The following is a 14,790-nucleotide window of genomic DNA, read 5'->3' on the forward strand; positions in this document are numbered from 1 at the left end:
AGAAATGTCACTGAATGTGCTCCACGTACTGTTGCTGAGAGTATCATATTGAGAACAATCAAGCCGGGCTGTTATTCAAACGCAACATGTTTTGCTGAGGCATCACCATAAAGGCTATATAGACCTTTTGTACAGTGAGTTTGATGTGCTATAGGTGGGATTCTGCCATTAAAAAAAATCATGCTGTAATGTTAAATTAGTCCTCTTTTAAACAGAAAGGCAATGTGAAATACAGTGCTGCTCATGAATTTAGGAACCCATGCTAAAGTTGACTAAAAAGAGGAATAAAAAAAAAATCATCTTTTGGAAATTGATCTTAATGCCTTAATTAAAAAAATTAGGAAAACTCCAACCTTTAAGGACACCAATTTTCTTTGTGAATGAATAATGTATCGTAAATAAATAAACGTTCTTCCTTAAAATACAGGGGGCATAAGTATACACACCCCTATGTTAAATTCCCATAGAGGCAGGTGGATTTTTATTTCATGGATCCAGGATACTATGCATCCTGATAAAGTTCCCTTGGCCTTTGGAATTAAAATAGCCCCACATCATCACATACCCTTCACCATACCTAGAGATTGGCATGGGGTACTTTCCATAAAATCATCTCTCAATGCAAATCAAACCAGCTATTAGGCTAATAAATAAAACCATGCCAACTCTAATACCTAGAGATTGGCATGGTTTTATTTCAGTTAGCCTAATAGCTGATTTGATTTTACGATACATTATTCATTCACGAAGAAAATTTGTGTCCTTAAAGGTTGGATTTTTAGATTAGATCAATTTCCAAAAGATGATTTTTTTTTATTCTTCTTTTTAGTCAAAAAAGAAGAGCAGAGCATGAGCAGCACTGTATAATAAATTGTAAAACTGACGTAGTTATTTACATTTATCATCATATTTGCAGATGAGACACAATGTTCATTTGGTGACAGCAAACGTTTAGGATTTTGAGAATTATGTTCTGTGCAGTAAAATGTTAAAACGATAAAGTCGACATGGGCACACTTTCTTAGCGTTACATGGACAAAGACAGGCAGACACACTAAAAAATAATTTCCTTTTCCCAACTTTAAGGGTCCTTGACCCAAAACACCTCAATCATTGCGGAAAAAATACATTTGTATATTCCAAAAGCTACAAAGATAATAAAATGATTAATTATTATTAACTTAATTTTTATTGGAATGCATGAATATGATCACCGTCTGTACACAGTTATTCAAAACTTATATTTTGCCGTCCTTGGGATTGTTTAATGGAAGTCTTGGTTTAACTTACCATGAGGTTATTAGGGGCAGGCCTCTCTTTGGGTTGCCGCCGCATACTGAAAAAAAAAAGAAGATACAAGCAGTCTATATCTAGCCACCATTTAAACTGTGTTTGTATATGTGCCAAAGACGTTTTTGTTCTAACTTTCATTTCAACGGCAGCTTTCATTTCAACGGCATCATTTTAATTTTTTAAACAAATATTTAAGAGCACCTGAAAAGAAACCTTTCCTGGCACAGAAACGGAAAGGGAGGGCATGACAGACAATACACACTACCAGCACAGAACATTTATTTCAATAAAATAATTTAATTCATATTTCGAATTTCAATAAATATTTCTTATTATTCAGAACACTTAAATTGAAGCAGTTACCACATTGGTACAATGGATTCATGTGTGTGTTTCTGTGAGTGTCCTCTATAGTATGCACTGTATATTGGGGACTATGAGGAATCAGTGCAGGAACCTGACTGCAGTTAGTCATGTTACTAGTTTATGTTTCACAATGAATGGACCATGACCCTCTAAGAATAGCCTGGGAGAAGATAATGCCAGGGCTGGTACCTCAGTCTGTTCTGGAGAGAGGTGCCCTGTTTGAGTAAATAAAGCAGGCATGGGGGATAAACAACAGATGGTATAGCCAGCTAGATAGTCACACACACACACACACACACACACACACACACACACACACACACACACACACACACACACACAAACAGCTTGCATGTGGTTTGGGTGTGTATGTAGATGTTTGTGCCACTGTAAAGGTTACAAGAGGCTAATGAATCGGAGGCAAACGCAGGGTAAACATTGTCTTTGTCCTGTTGCATTAGATAAATCAATCATTCCTTGGCTTTTTATTCAGCAGCACTGAATATCATAGCTAAAGCCATTACCACAACCACAATGCATTAGAACACAGACAAATGCACTTTCATCCCCTTTATACCTTTGATTCATCTACCATAATTTAGTTCATCTATGTCAAATGCAGTTTATGTTCTCTGCAATTGTTCAGTCTGGCTACGCGGGGCTCAAATGGCTGACTGTGCCACACATATTAAGCTATTACAAACTAGAATCACAAATGTATGCACTAGGCATTTAACAGCCCTTGAAAACAGACACAATTCCATTTTAAATCTGACGGTGTCAAGAAAAAAAATTCTGTATTTGCCCTACAAGAAACAAAGCGTATTAAATAGGGCTGTGACAAAATATCGATATGGTAATATATCCTTGTCCTTCGTGCGATACGATAATCGATAAGCTGTCGCCATATATTGATATTTTAATTCATAAAATAAGGCGGGATGGCGGACAGCAGTTTGAGGAAAATAACAGATGCTCCAGCCACGTTTAAGTCCAAAGTCTGGACACACAGTTACTCTATAGTTCTGTAATTTTAATTTACAGACTGAAAAACTTGTGCTGCAGAATTGTGCTGTTTTCTAACAGTTTGGACTTGCAGTAAATAAAGAGAAAAACTTGCACTTAACCTTTTCACGGGCCTTTAGCATTCATAGTTAGACCGATATTGGGATGCATCATTATAGGATTGTCTAGCAATATATTGATTATCACAGAACTGCTGTATTGTGAGCCATGTATTAGTTATCGTATCGTGAGGTACCCTGTCATTCCCACCCATAGTATTAAAAAGTAACTGACTCACCACTGAGTTATAAAGTGAACAAACTTCTCACTGAACTGGCCAACAGGAAGAACTGGAGGATCCTGTGAAGAAGAACACAACAATTTAGACAACAAGTAACAATGTATTGTGGGATGATGATAACTCGCTGCACTGACTGAAGGATCCTGACACTTACAGTATCTGCACGACTTAAATGAAGAAATAGATTAATAGGCCTTATGTGCCTACCCTTAATACTTAAAAAGGCATTACCCTAACTCTCTCCAAAATAGCAGTGAAACAAAGCAGACAAATATACAACACATAAATCAGAAGGACATAAACAGAACAAAGACAGATCATAGATGTCATTCCTCAGTGTTAGTCATTACACAGTATAACAAAGAAGCACCTAAACCAACATGTCAAGAAAGGCTAAACATGAAACCTGATTAGTTGGATAAAATAAAACATTATGTAATCTAGGTTTACAGGTTAACTGATTTTTGTCCACAAGAGACAGAGAAACATTTCTAAATTGACAGATACACAGCAACAACCGAGTTGTTATGCCATTCAGCAAACAGAACAACACTATTTAGAGTTGCAAAGGAGGGAAAGTAGCTGGTTCTGCATAGAGCAAGATTTTTCAAGCTTTAGTGCTTATTCGAAAAAGACAAGGTGCCAAAAGTTCATAGGTTATATAAGATCAATCCTAATGGTACAATTGCTGATACAACATATGTTCAAAGTGTATATAACCTTGAAGAGCCTGGATTTAGTTCAGAATTAAGTACCTTTATTGTTCGAACACTGACCTCAGGGCTACATGCCCGCTTGGTGACACAACATTAGTCTCGTTGGGTCAACCAATCAACAAATATGGTGATTCAAAAGGTGAAAGTGCAAATTTAAGAGAAACTGCTGTATATTAAAGCTGTTATGGTTTGGATTTCTACCACCATCATTGTACAGAGCATTATGCTAAAAGAACATGACAAACATTTGTAACAGCTATACATGACAATATTTATCTGTTATTGTTAATAATGTAAGCACTAATTCTTACACTCATTCTAACAAGTCTCTTGTAAATGGCCAATGTTGAATGGCATCTTCTTTGACTGAGCCAGGATGCACTTCTCATTGAAGAGCAAATCAAGCAAATCAATCTGTTAGCAGCTCTGCATTTACACCCCCCAGCTCTCCCACAACACAAACCTCCAACCCCCCCTGTCTCTGCGGACCTAACTGTCGCTGTCCTTGGTCCTAACACAGAAACCGGAGCTTGTTGCAACTCTTAAAAGGCAGTTTGTGCAAACTGCTGTGGCCTTGTGTGCTAATGCTAGAACAGAGAAAATCATCAAATCCATTTTGGAAGGGAGGCATGTGGTTTGGCTTGTATATCACTCAGACACACTAAACGGAAGAGCTGGAACTTAGTTAGGATATTTGCCTTATCTATAAAAATTCAGACCAGAGTTGCTGCGCAAAGAATCGATAGCTTCTGCATTTGAATATTAATTAATTTTCTAAATAACAGCTGCATTATTCTCAAACAGTATGTCTCAGCAGAGTTAAAATCAACAGTAATATTAACTTAGTCCTCTTTTAAATGCATTCTTCATTCTAACACTCATGAAGTAAAAATTCCAGGATTCCAACTTTACAATTTTCCAATTAAAGCTGATTCATCTACATACAATATTCCGAATCATTAAATGTTACTTGATTTGTATGTAACATGAACCTCTATGTAATCTTTTGGGGTTAAATGTTTAAAAATCATTATGCTGCTACTGTATAAGCTCTATAGGAAACGGATGGATCAATTGAATAAACAACATGAAATCAAGGAGAGGGTTAACTTTCCCTGCTACAGATTTCCCACATTGGTCAGAAAGCACAGGGGACACACTGTTTCTCTCACTATGACTCTAGAGTCGGTACTCGCTCCGAGGTCAATCGCCGTCACTCTCTCACTTTCTCCTTTGCTCTACCACACACTCCACAGACACACATGCTGGCTTGATGTGTCGAGCCTCCGCAGAAAAAGGAAAAAGGCGATTGTTTGGATTTACTTTACTTAAAGTATAATACTGTGGAAAGTGTGTCATGGTGTCATAGGCTTTAAAATCCTACCAATCTCAAGAGATACCTGAAGGTATGAGACCTTTCTTGAATAATAATCCAACCTTCGACATTGTGGTTTTTCACTCTCCGACTGTTTTGGGCAGTCTGTCTCACTGTGTCGAAGCAATAATTTCTTTTAGGGAAAGAGTGTATTTTTCTCCATTGATGCGTGTTTTAAACATGTTCTGATGTTTTTAGTTTGGATTTTGCTGTATTAAGCTGGGAAGAAGACATGATCTTAAGATGCAAGAGCTCACTGGATGGGGTTATTTTATTAATAGTATTTTATGTGATGAAAGAGAAATGTTTTCTTCTTTGTTTTCATCTCTTAATCATACTATCAGCTAATGTTTCATTGCTGAACTGGCTACTTTACTATTAGTAATTGATTTCATTTAACAGCAGATCAGACACCCATCCAGCATTTAAAAAAATAAATACAAATGTCACATGGACGTTTCATCTCAGGACTAAGACTTTATCTTGTTGCAAAAATGAACAAGAGTAAGGTGTATGTGTGCGTGTCAGGCTTGTGACATGTTGTCAATGGTGGGTCTATGAACCGTGTCATGTAGAACAGCTGGGCCAGGCTGACCCTATATTACTGCCCCTCACCTCATTAATCCATCCATTTTACTACTCTCACTCTGCTTCTTACGCTACCTTTAGCTATCGTTGATATTCACGCTAATATTTACCCTCCGTATCCTTGGAGAAAAAAGGTGGACCACTACATAGCAATAGCAGTATCAAATTAACATCTGTATTTTCTTTCATTGTCTCATTGCCAGTAAACTCCAGAAGAGAGCTAAGAATAAAAGTGTGTGTTAAAAGTAACAGGATTAGCATTTTCCTCTCCGCAAAAAAACAGAAATAAAACAAAATAGGCAGTTTCAATGATAAGTTGAAGTAGGGGTTTAAGTTACACATTATATAAAAAGTATAAAATCATGGTACTAGGAATGTATTTTGGTAAAAGGTGGTAAAATCTATATACATTTGTTGTTGTTTTTATACAAATAATGTAGCATTCAAATACAAATTCAAATACGTATGTAATATGTCCTATATGTGACACCGATTGCTGCACACTCCATGTACACAATACAGATGTTTCCTCATACAAGAGGTACAATCAGACAATATCAAAACTAAGTTGACCAGTAGGTAAATAGTGGGTGTAAGTCCTGCAATATTTAAAATATGCACAGCAGTACCTTCCAATGACAAAAATATTAACTAAAATACTCTCACACTACTCAGATATGCACAAAAATCATAAAGCCTGGGTCCACAACCAGGCATTTATTCAAATGTGGGGAATTAAACCTTTTTACATCTGTAGCCCTGCTGTGCCATTAAAAACACCTCTGGGCAGTGTTCGCTATTCCTTAATGCTCTGATCGGCAGGCTCCCGCAAAGCATGATGTATGAACCCATTTAAATTAACAAAGGAATGGGTTCCCTTCTAATCTCACTGCACTTCACAGTGCTGCCGCCGCTTGGATGAGCAATATATCATAGTACGTGCACATACGCACGCACGCACGCACGCACGCACACACACACACACACACACACACACACACACACACACACACACACACACACACACACACACACACACACACACACACACACACACACACACACGCACAAACAAATGCCCTTGAGCAATGCACACCACAAGCCTGAGTGTACACTCCGTTTAGAGGGAGTACCAAATAATTTGCAACCACTGTACTATGGTGTGTATACACACACAAACACACGCACGCATGCATGCATGCAGAAAAACAGGATCAATTGGACCGACAGTTTGTGCAAAGTGTTGACTACACAACTAAATTATGTGTCGTGTATGCTAAATCTGATACAAAATCTCTCTCTGCATTTTCCCTACATATTTGCATGCATATGCACCTTTTTGCAGGCACAAACACACACATTTATGCATGTATTCATGTCTCCAGCTGAGAGGAACACTGCTGCAGCTTTGATGTGGCAGCAGGCGATGGCACAAAAGACAAGCATCCTGATGAAAGTGACTAGTCTGAGTGAATTATTCCTCTGGTTGTCAATGCGCTCCGCTATGAGACAGAACACACACTACGAGGGTACAAGGGTACAAGTAAATATACATGTCATTGCCATGAAGCAATTATTAGGCAAAATTAGATCAGTAATTACAGGCTTGAAAATAAAGTGGGAGTTCTTTATTAGAGGAGCCACTTGCTATTCAACAAATAGAGCAGAGAGGCACATTAATGAGGGTGGACAGTGGACAGATGGTGGGAACAACTACAGAGAACTTCTCGTTCAAGACCTAAGCTGAATAAGGTGAGCATGTTTCTCTGCTATACATAAATACCAACTAAGATTTAAAAAGACGCACTGGATAATTTCTAATGGTGTAAGTGCACTTGCATGCACTTAAATGGAGAATAGTTAAATTAACTGAAATGAGGTACCACTCTTTGGCCTTGATATAACTTAGTGTTACTTGAATTGCTGGACCGTTCTTTACAGTTGGATGATCAGTGTAGTGTGTATATGGCCCTTTAATATGGCCTCATATTGCACAGACATTTTACAGCTGCGGGTGTTATGGTGCTCTTTGGTTCTCCAAATACTCATCCAAATGAACAAACTTATCAAAGCTGACTGAAAATGTTCCCCTCATCATTCAGAGCTCCAGGTTTTGTTCTCCTCAAACCAAATTCTGTCTCTTTGTGGGCTGGCCTTGCATAAAAGCAAAGTCTACAAAAGGCATCCATCAAATAGCTTTTGTTAAGAATTGTTTTAATTCCAACTACTTTCTACCAAAGAAAAGGGCCATTATGAAAACTGTGCACAGCTTGTTTTGTGGATTATCCAGATAAAACAGGGATGCCATTTCTAGAAAGAGATATTGCTTTTGAATTTTTTTTATAACAAAATGCATACATTTGCACGGCTAGATACCACTAGGTAAGTGAGAAAATGTGTTTTTGTAACTTGGGCAAACTGCCATGGAAAGGTCCATCTATCTGGTAAGCTGTGACTTTTTCTCTTCTCTGTTACATTTTATCTATGCTGATGTCATGGTTTTCAAGGCCACTTTCCCTGTGACATAAAAATGATTTCAGAATCTTTGTTCTACTGTACAAAATTACCATCCTTTGTGTGTCTGTTGATATGTCTACCTTCTAATTGTTAAACTTAATTTGCATCTCCATATTTATTTGGCCTTTATTTTTAGCCTCATGAGACTGAAATCGTTATTTGAGCCTTTCCCAGCCATGGCTCACTGTGTGTGAGAGAGTGTGTGTGTGTGTGTGTGTGTGTGTGTGTGTGTGAGATAGAAAAAGAAAGAAAAAAGAGAGGCAGACTGTTACACTCCATCCCCACCACACACATACCTCTAGCTACAATAATATTAATGATCCACTCATAGGAGCCTATTACTCATTCAGCTATTAAAGCAACTTTCAAATCCCCAGTGGATAAGTCACGCACAATATCAAAGCATCACAACTAAAGCAAAAAAAGTATGTGGATCACATCTACAGTATGTACTAAATCGCAATACTGAATGTCAATGAGTCAGGTATAATTTATCACACCTGTTATGATGTTGAAGTCAGGTGGGCCTAGCTCAATTAAAAATACCTTAGCAGTAAATGAACTACTCCATGGGATCAGTGCAAGTCCATGGTGACTCTAAATTCTACAAGTTGTGCTATAATAATAATAAACTTTATTTACACAGCACTTTTCAAAACCTTTAGTCTTAAGCCAGGATCAGCAATATAAATGGAACATAAACCACAAAGTGCTTTAAAGTTAATCAGTGACATCTTTAAACCTATTGTAAAACTTACTGGTAACCAGCGAAGAGAGGCTAAAACAGGGCTGATATGACTCTAAAAGCCAAGCAGCAACGTTTTTTTACCAGCTGACGTTGTTAAGATAGTGTTTCGCCTTAACTCTGAATACAACAAATTACAATACGCTAACAGAGATGAAATAAAAGAATGAACCACCTTCTCGAGGTCAGGCCGATAGAGAAAATACCTGACTTGAGATGAGATGCTCCCCAGATAAAAACGTGATTAAACGACTTTTGTGACTTGTTTATCAAATGAAAGGTCACTAGGAAATATTATACCCAGGTTTCTGGCTGCAGGTTTGACATTTTGTAGACAGGTAGCCAAGATGTTTTTGTTAAACTGGGAGGACCAGAAATAATTATTTCAGATTTGTTTTTATTTAGATAGAGTTTTGGGACATCCACCACTTTATTACTGGTTTTTAAATGGGAAATACATTTCATCCGTATAACAATGGTACTGATTTTTGTTTGTATGTATGATATGTCCCAGTGGCACCATGAATACACAGAACAACAGGAGGCCAAGAAAGGAGATTTGGATAACACCACAGGTCAGATACAGATCAGTATCAATGATGCCACCCATTTTTCAAGGCGATCCAATAACTGTGTCAAATGCTGAGCTGAGTTCACGAATAATTATAGTCAAACAATCTCCAGCATCAGCTGTAAGAAAAACGATTGTGTGTTATTTCAATGAGGTCCAGAACTGGCAACAAACTGAGAACAATAAGATAGAGCACTTCTCTGGGTATTCTACCGCACATTGAACTGTAAACTTCCTGATTCTAGTGCAGTCCTCAACCTTTATGTTCTCTCTGAGCAACTTTATCTTTCTAAAGAGTGCTTATCCTCGTCCCTTCCTCCAAAGCACAGCATTAGCTGGGACAGTGAGGCAGTGCTGGCTCGCTAGGGATAAATGTTCTCTCGCCTCAAGGGGAGGAACAGGACAAGGCACAGAAAAAAAATTGTTTTGAGTGATGCCTCTGTCTAGCTGACTAATGAACAGTTCAGCCCGGGTCAATCCATTACAACCAAAAGCATTTAATTATTAATTACGGCCAAATCTATAGGCAGTTAAGGACAAGTGACATTGTGTGTTTAATGTGTGATATAGCTGGTGATGGGGTGTGGGGGGCTGGTTTAGGCTAGAGAGATGTGGCATTTCTGCTATTAGTGTACGTCAGGAAAGAAATAACAAAAAGAGAGGAGGGAAAGGTTGCGATTGCTGCTTTTGATAAAAATGTGGGCAGTGTAAGCTTACACATTTATGTACACAGACACAATAAAATAGTATGGAAATCATAAACTGTGTGTGTTAGGAAAAAGAGAGGGAGCACTTCAGTATCAGATGTTACCCTAAGTACACTCATTATAAAGAGGGTCATAAATACGGACATCACTTAACCTAATTCCATAAAAAATTCTGTAATGTGAAACTGCTGTCTAATTTTTGTAATGAGATTTGTCTAAGTTTGAGTTATTTCTAATGTGCAAATCAACTGCAAGTGTGGAACTGTGAAATTGTTGGAAAGTGGAAGAGATTGAATGAAAGGTGGAGGTCTGACTGTTGTTTTTATACACATGTATAGGTTGTGTGTATGTTGTGGGGGGGGGGGGGGGGATCTTACTTAATGGATGGCTAAATACTCACTGTGGTCTTCAGTGCTCCTGTGCCATTATCAGTCTCTTTAGTTTTGTGTTATGCCTTTATATATATATATATGGTTTGGTATTGGCTCTGTAATGCACAGAATTCAAAACGGTGTTGCTGTCTGTGTGTGTGTGTCACACTCATGACAGGTCCAACCTCTACAGTAATGTGCGTGTGCATATGTGTATTGCCTGAGGCAGTTGCATAGGGTGAAGGGTTGAGTGAGCGGGGAGCAAAGCCGCCTGAGTGGTTTGCTTCATTAGGAAACAAAATATAAGCTTTCCGGGCCATTAGGACTGACTTTAGATGCAAAAGCACATAAGATGACGACTCACCTCATCAACGATGCATTGCAGTAACTGGAGAGGCTGGAAGAGGAGAGACACAAGGAGATAAAAAAAAAAACACATCAGCCTACATGGAATTTCTTGGCAATAGAGAAAATCAATAGTGTGATAAAAAAAAAAAGTATCTACTTAGATTAATCAAATTCAGCGAGCTTAGGCAAATCAGTCCTTCAGCTCCTGCATGTTTTTATTGTTTCATAATGGCACCTAATGTAATACCAGCAGTTTAAGCATGATCAAATATTTCATTGCAAAAATGCAATTTGTGTTTTTTTCAAATGAGAGAGCCAACCGAGAGTAGCAGACTATAGTGTGGGAGACCTCTATTTCCTTTCTTCTTATTCTAATGCAATAAAACTTACCATTAAAGATCCTTGGTTTTTCTGAATCTGTAGGGCAAGACAGAGAAGAGGGGACGAGGCAATATGTAATTAGCGCGTCATAATCAAGACGATGCACTTGGACACATTATGATCACTAGGAGAAAATTATTGCTTTCCTGTTGGCAATTTGTGAGTATGTGTTAACACCATTTACATAATGAAAACACACAAATGTTAATGGCCTTGTTCTCATTTGTGGAGAATGGGGGTAAAAGATCCACTAATGCTAATTTTCAGAGTAGTACTTTATTCATACCCTCCAGGTTATCTAGATGTGCTGGGATAACTGTTACCAACAGTATGAGCAAGCTTTGTAATAAGCATGCTCAATGTGTCAATTTCACAGGTGCAACACTGACAATAAACAGGCCAGGACACGGCAAGCTACCTTCAAACATGATGGCAATAGGGTTACAGGAAAAAAGGTTATTTGAGAGCGGATCTTTGAATGTGCAGGAAAATACAACCCAAAATTACTAGTGTTTATGGCAGACAAAATATAGAAAAAGACATCTGATATCTAATACTTATTTGACTTTCTAAATGTACTTTCTATAGTCACAATTTAAAACATATGAAAGGATTGAGTCCTTAAAAATATGAGAGAATAGGAACTTTTAATATGGAAGATCTAGACAGCCTCTGAGATAATGTGACACTGTCGTGAAAATATAGAAAGCATTTAATTTCCCTATTTAAAACCCCCAGGGCTTAATCCATCAGGACAATCCCTTTTATTTTTTAAAAACACAAACTTATAACTTCATCATATAGACCAAATGATAAAAGGCCTGAAAACTAGGCTCAGCTAAATGTCTAAGATTTTTTGGTAAATAAATTGCTCATTTCTCCGGGCTTTTGACAGTGCATTAGAGCACTTATTGATTCACTCGATTAAATACAGGTTTTCACACTCTGCAAATACCAAGAGACTCCTAAACTGCCTCTATATCCAGTTTTGCCTGATTCAGACACATTAAAGGAAACTATGGAAAACTAATTTGTTCAGAAATAATTACTAGGACAAAATTGCATGCTGCTCCAGGGGTTGAAATTGGATAGTGGGAGACTAACTTATTCAAGCATAATTGAGTACTTATTCTTCTTGTACTAGGTAGCTTGACCACATATCAAAAAGAGAGCTTTAAAAAGACCTCCCTATCTAACAGTCTCTCATCACTGTGGGCTGATTATCTAGTAGACATATCATTATCTGCATGTTCATCCTGTAAGTTAACATACTTTAATTTGACATTTATACTTATAAAAGACTTTCCAATGATGCATTTCTTCAGATTTTCTTTTGATACCTGATCTAAGAAGAACAAACCATTGAAACTTGACAAGCAAGGAGGTTGTGTTTGCTGCAGAAGGTGGGAAGGAATCCATGTCTTACAGGACTGTGTACGAGAGTGTATATGACTGCGTGTGTGTGTATCTCTAAATAACGACAGAAGTTGTGTAGAACATCAGCTTCTTCTTTCTCTGAGCTGCTCTGTTACAAGTGGCTTTGTGACGATTTGTGAGCCACATCAAGCTTTTTTCATTTTCTTTGAAAATATCAGTGGGCTCGACGGGAAAATAAGTAGTCACAATTTTTAGATGTGAAATGATTTCTGTTTCTTTCAAGAGCAACTCAATAAACCCTTCTAAAAGATCAGATGGCTGTTTCCCTGCTTAAAGATTTCAAAGATATTTCTTCAAAGGTAAGGAACAAGAAAACTCCTACAAAAGGATCTCTTTTTGATCAAAACTGTCAACAAAGGTTGACATGGGCAAGGGCAGTCCCACTCTGGCACCATGGAGATATCACTAGAAAAAAAGAGGGAAAATGGTGAGAGGTCCCTTCTTTCTTTTTTTCTTCTTGACTGTTAGGTTAACAACCACTAAAGGCCCTTTCAGACACAACGTGATTTGAGCTGCGCTCACCGCTGTATTCAACGCACATATGACTAGGGAAAGTCACAGAGGGTCGAGCTGTGGGTGCATAAAAGCAGTTTGGTGAATTCAGACACACACAAAATACTAGTTTTTTTTTCTCTATTTTGCCTTCCATGCCTTGCTGGCTGCCTCGTTTCTATTGGCCATGCAGGTATTTGGCGCGGTCCAAGTCATTGGAAATATGGGTTTCAAAGCGCAGTGTTGCAGTTGTCGTGAGTCTTAACAGGGCCATAAGTCACTCTGAGATGTGCTACAGCTTCAGGACTGCTCAACTTAGATTCACTAAGTGGTAAATGAATTTGCATCATATGTTTGATTAGTGATAAATAAGCTCTATGAAGTCAAAATATTACATCTTGAAAATAATGTATTAATCAGCTGCATAGAGAAGTCTAATACAAGGTTATGCAGATATTGTGCGTTATTTAAAAAAATGTTTGGGTGACGATAATCATCATGGTAATAAATAGTGACAGATGTAGCTTTACATACTTAAGATTGAGAAGGGCCAATATTTATTCGCATCACTTATAAAGTAATCTAAAGCCTAAAAGGGAAGCCTAATACACTGAATGTTTTAACTACTTTCACAAAGTAGGATATGTGACCAAGTATAAAAGAGTTTGCAGCTGTCATAGGGTGCTGAAAATGTTTACACTCATATAGTACTACAGTACCATTTTCTTTCCATTTCATTTGAGAGGAAAAAACAAAGTAACAAAGGGAAATGCTGTTTGATGGATGCAGCGATGTGTAATGGAAGCTCCTGAAACATACACACACATAACTGACATGGCATTTCATCCAAAGATTCATTCAAATTTGAGAAAATATGACAAAATAAAGAGAAACAAAAACAACCATAGAGCAAACAAATCAATCAGAAGCAATAGTGCTGGCGGCTGTATACACATTGCATCAGGTCTGGTGTCTTCAAAGACTTTCAGAGCGCGCCGTGCAAAAACTCCATTAACTCCTGACAAAGGACGCAAATGAATCCCGACGTGTGGTGAAGTGGAATTAAAGAGACCATCTCTAATCATGACAAACATGAGGTGATGATTCCACTGTGCGTGCATGCACACAAGAATGAATGAAGGATTATGCATCAACTAACCAGAAAAGGAAAGCAACTGGTAAGCACACACCCTTCTTCAGAATGTAAAGGGTAAACTATAGGCTCCAAACAATGCTAAAATTGGCTTTTCAAAAGTGCAAATCATGAACGCCTCAAAGCCAAATTCAACTATAGCAACTCCTCCTGTATCTTCCACTAGTCTACAGTGGAAACTCAGATGATACTCTTCTGAACTCTCTCTCCCTTTCATCTTCTCCAAGTTCTCCCTCAGTATGTACTAAAATGTTCTCTGTGAAGTGTAGCAGGGGGTTTTGCACAGACAGCTGTGCCAGCGTCTGCAAAAATGACAGCTTAGGCCCGAGGACTTTGGCTGGCTGCGCCTGACGAGCTGGATCTGAGCGCTCTCGCCACACCGCTCTGCTACAGCCTGCAGGTGAAGTGTCTGCAGTACCATATG

At 38.1% G+C, this 14,790-nt stretch overlaps 1 protein-coding gene across 2 annotated transcripts in view; it reads right to left on the reverse strand.

Annotated features, from left to right (window-relative positions):
- Positions 1-14,790, reverse strand: part of map2k5 (mitogen-activated protein kinase kinase 5) — an 89,369-nt gene that overhangs the window by 33,910 nt on the left and 40,669 nt on the right. The window contains exons 18-21 of one of the 2 annotated variants that reach the window (XM_031290280.2): positions 11,294-11,320; positions 10,920-10,952; positions 2,963-3,024; positions 1,291-1,336 (exon numbers count right to left, since the gene is read on the reverse strand). In XM_031290280.2, the coding sequence (XP_031146140.1) occupies positions 1,291-1,336; positions 2,963-3,024; positions 10,920-10,952; positions 11,294-11,320 (168 nt within the window). Of the gene's footprint in view, positions 1-1,290; positions 1,337-2,962; positions 3,025-10,919; positions 10,953-11,293; positions 11,321-14,013; positions 14,776-14,790 lie in introns of those variants that run through there. The other variant, XM_031290281.2, reaches the window with a different exon arrangement.

The sequence above is a fragment of the Sander lucioperca genome, chromosome 3 (genome assembly GCF_008315115.2).
Source record: "Sander lucioperca isolate FBNREF2018 chromosome 3, SLUC_FBN_1.2, whole genome shotgun sequence".
NCBI lineage: Eukaryota > Metazoa > Chordata > Actinopteri > Perciformes > Percidae > Sander > Sander lucioperca.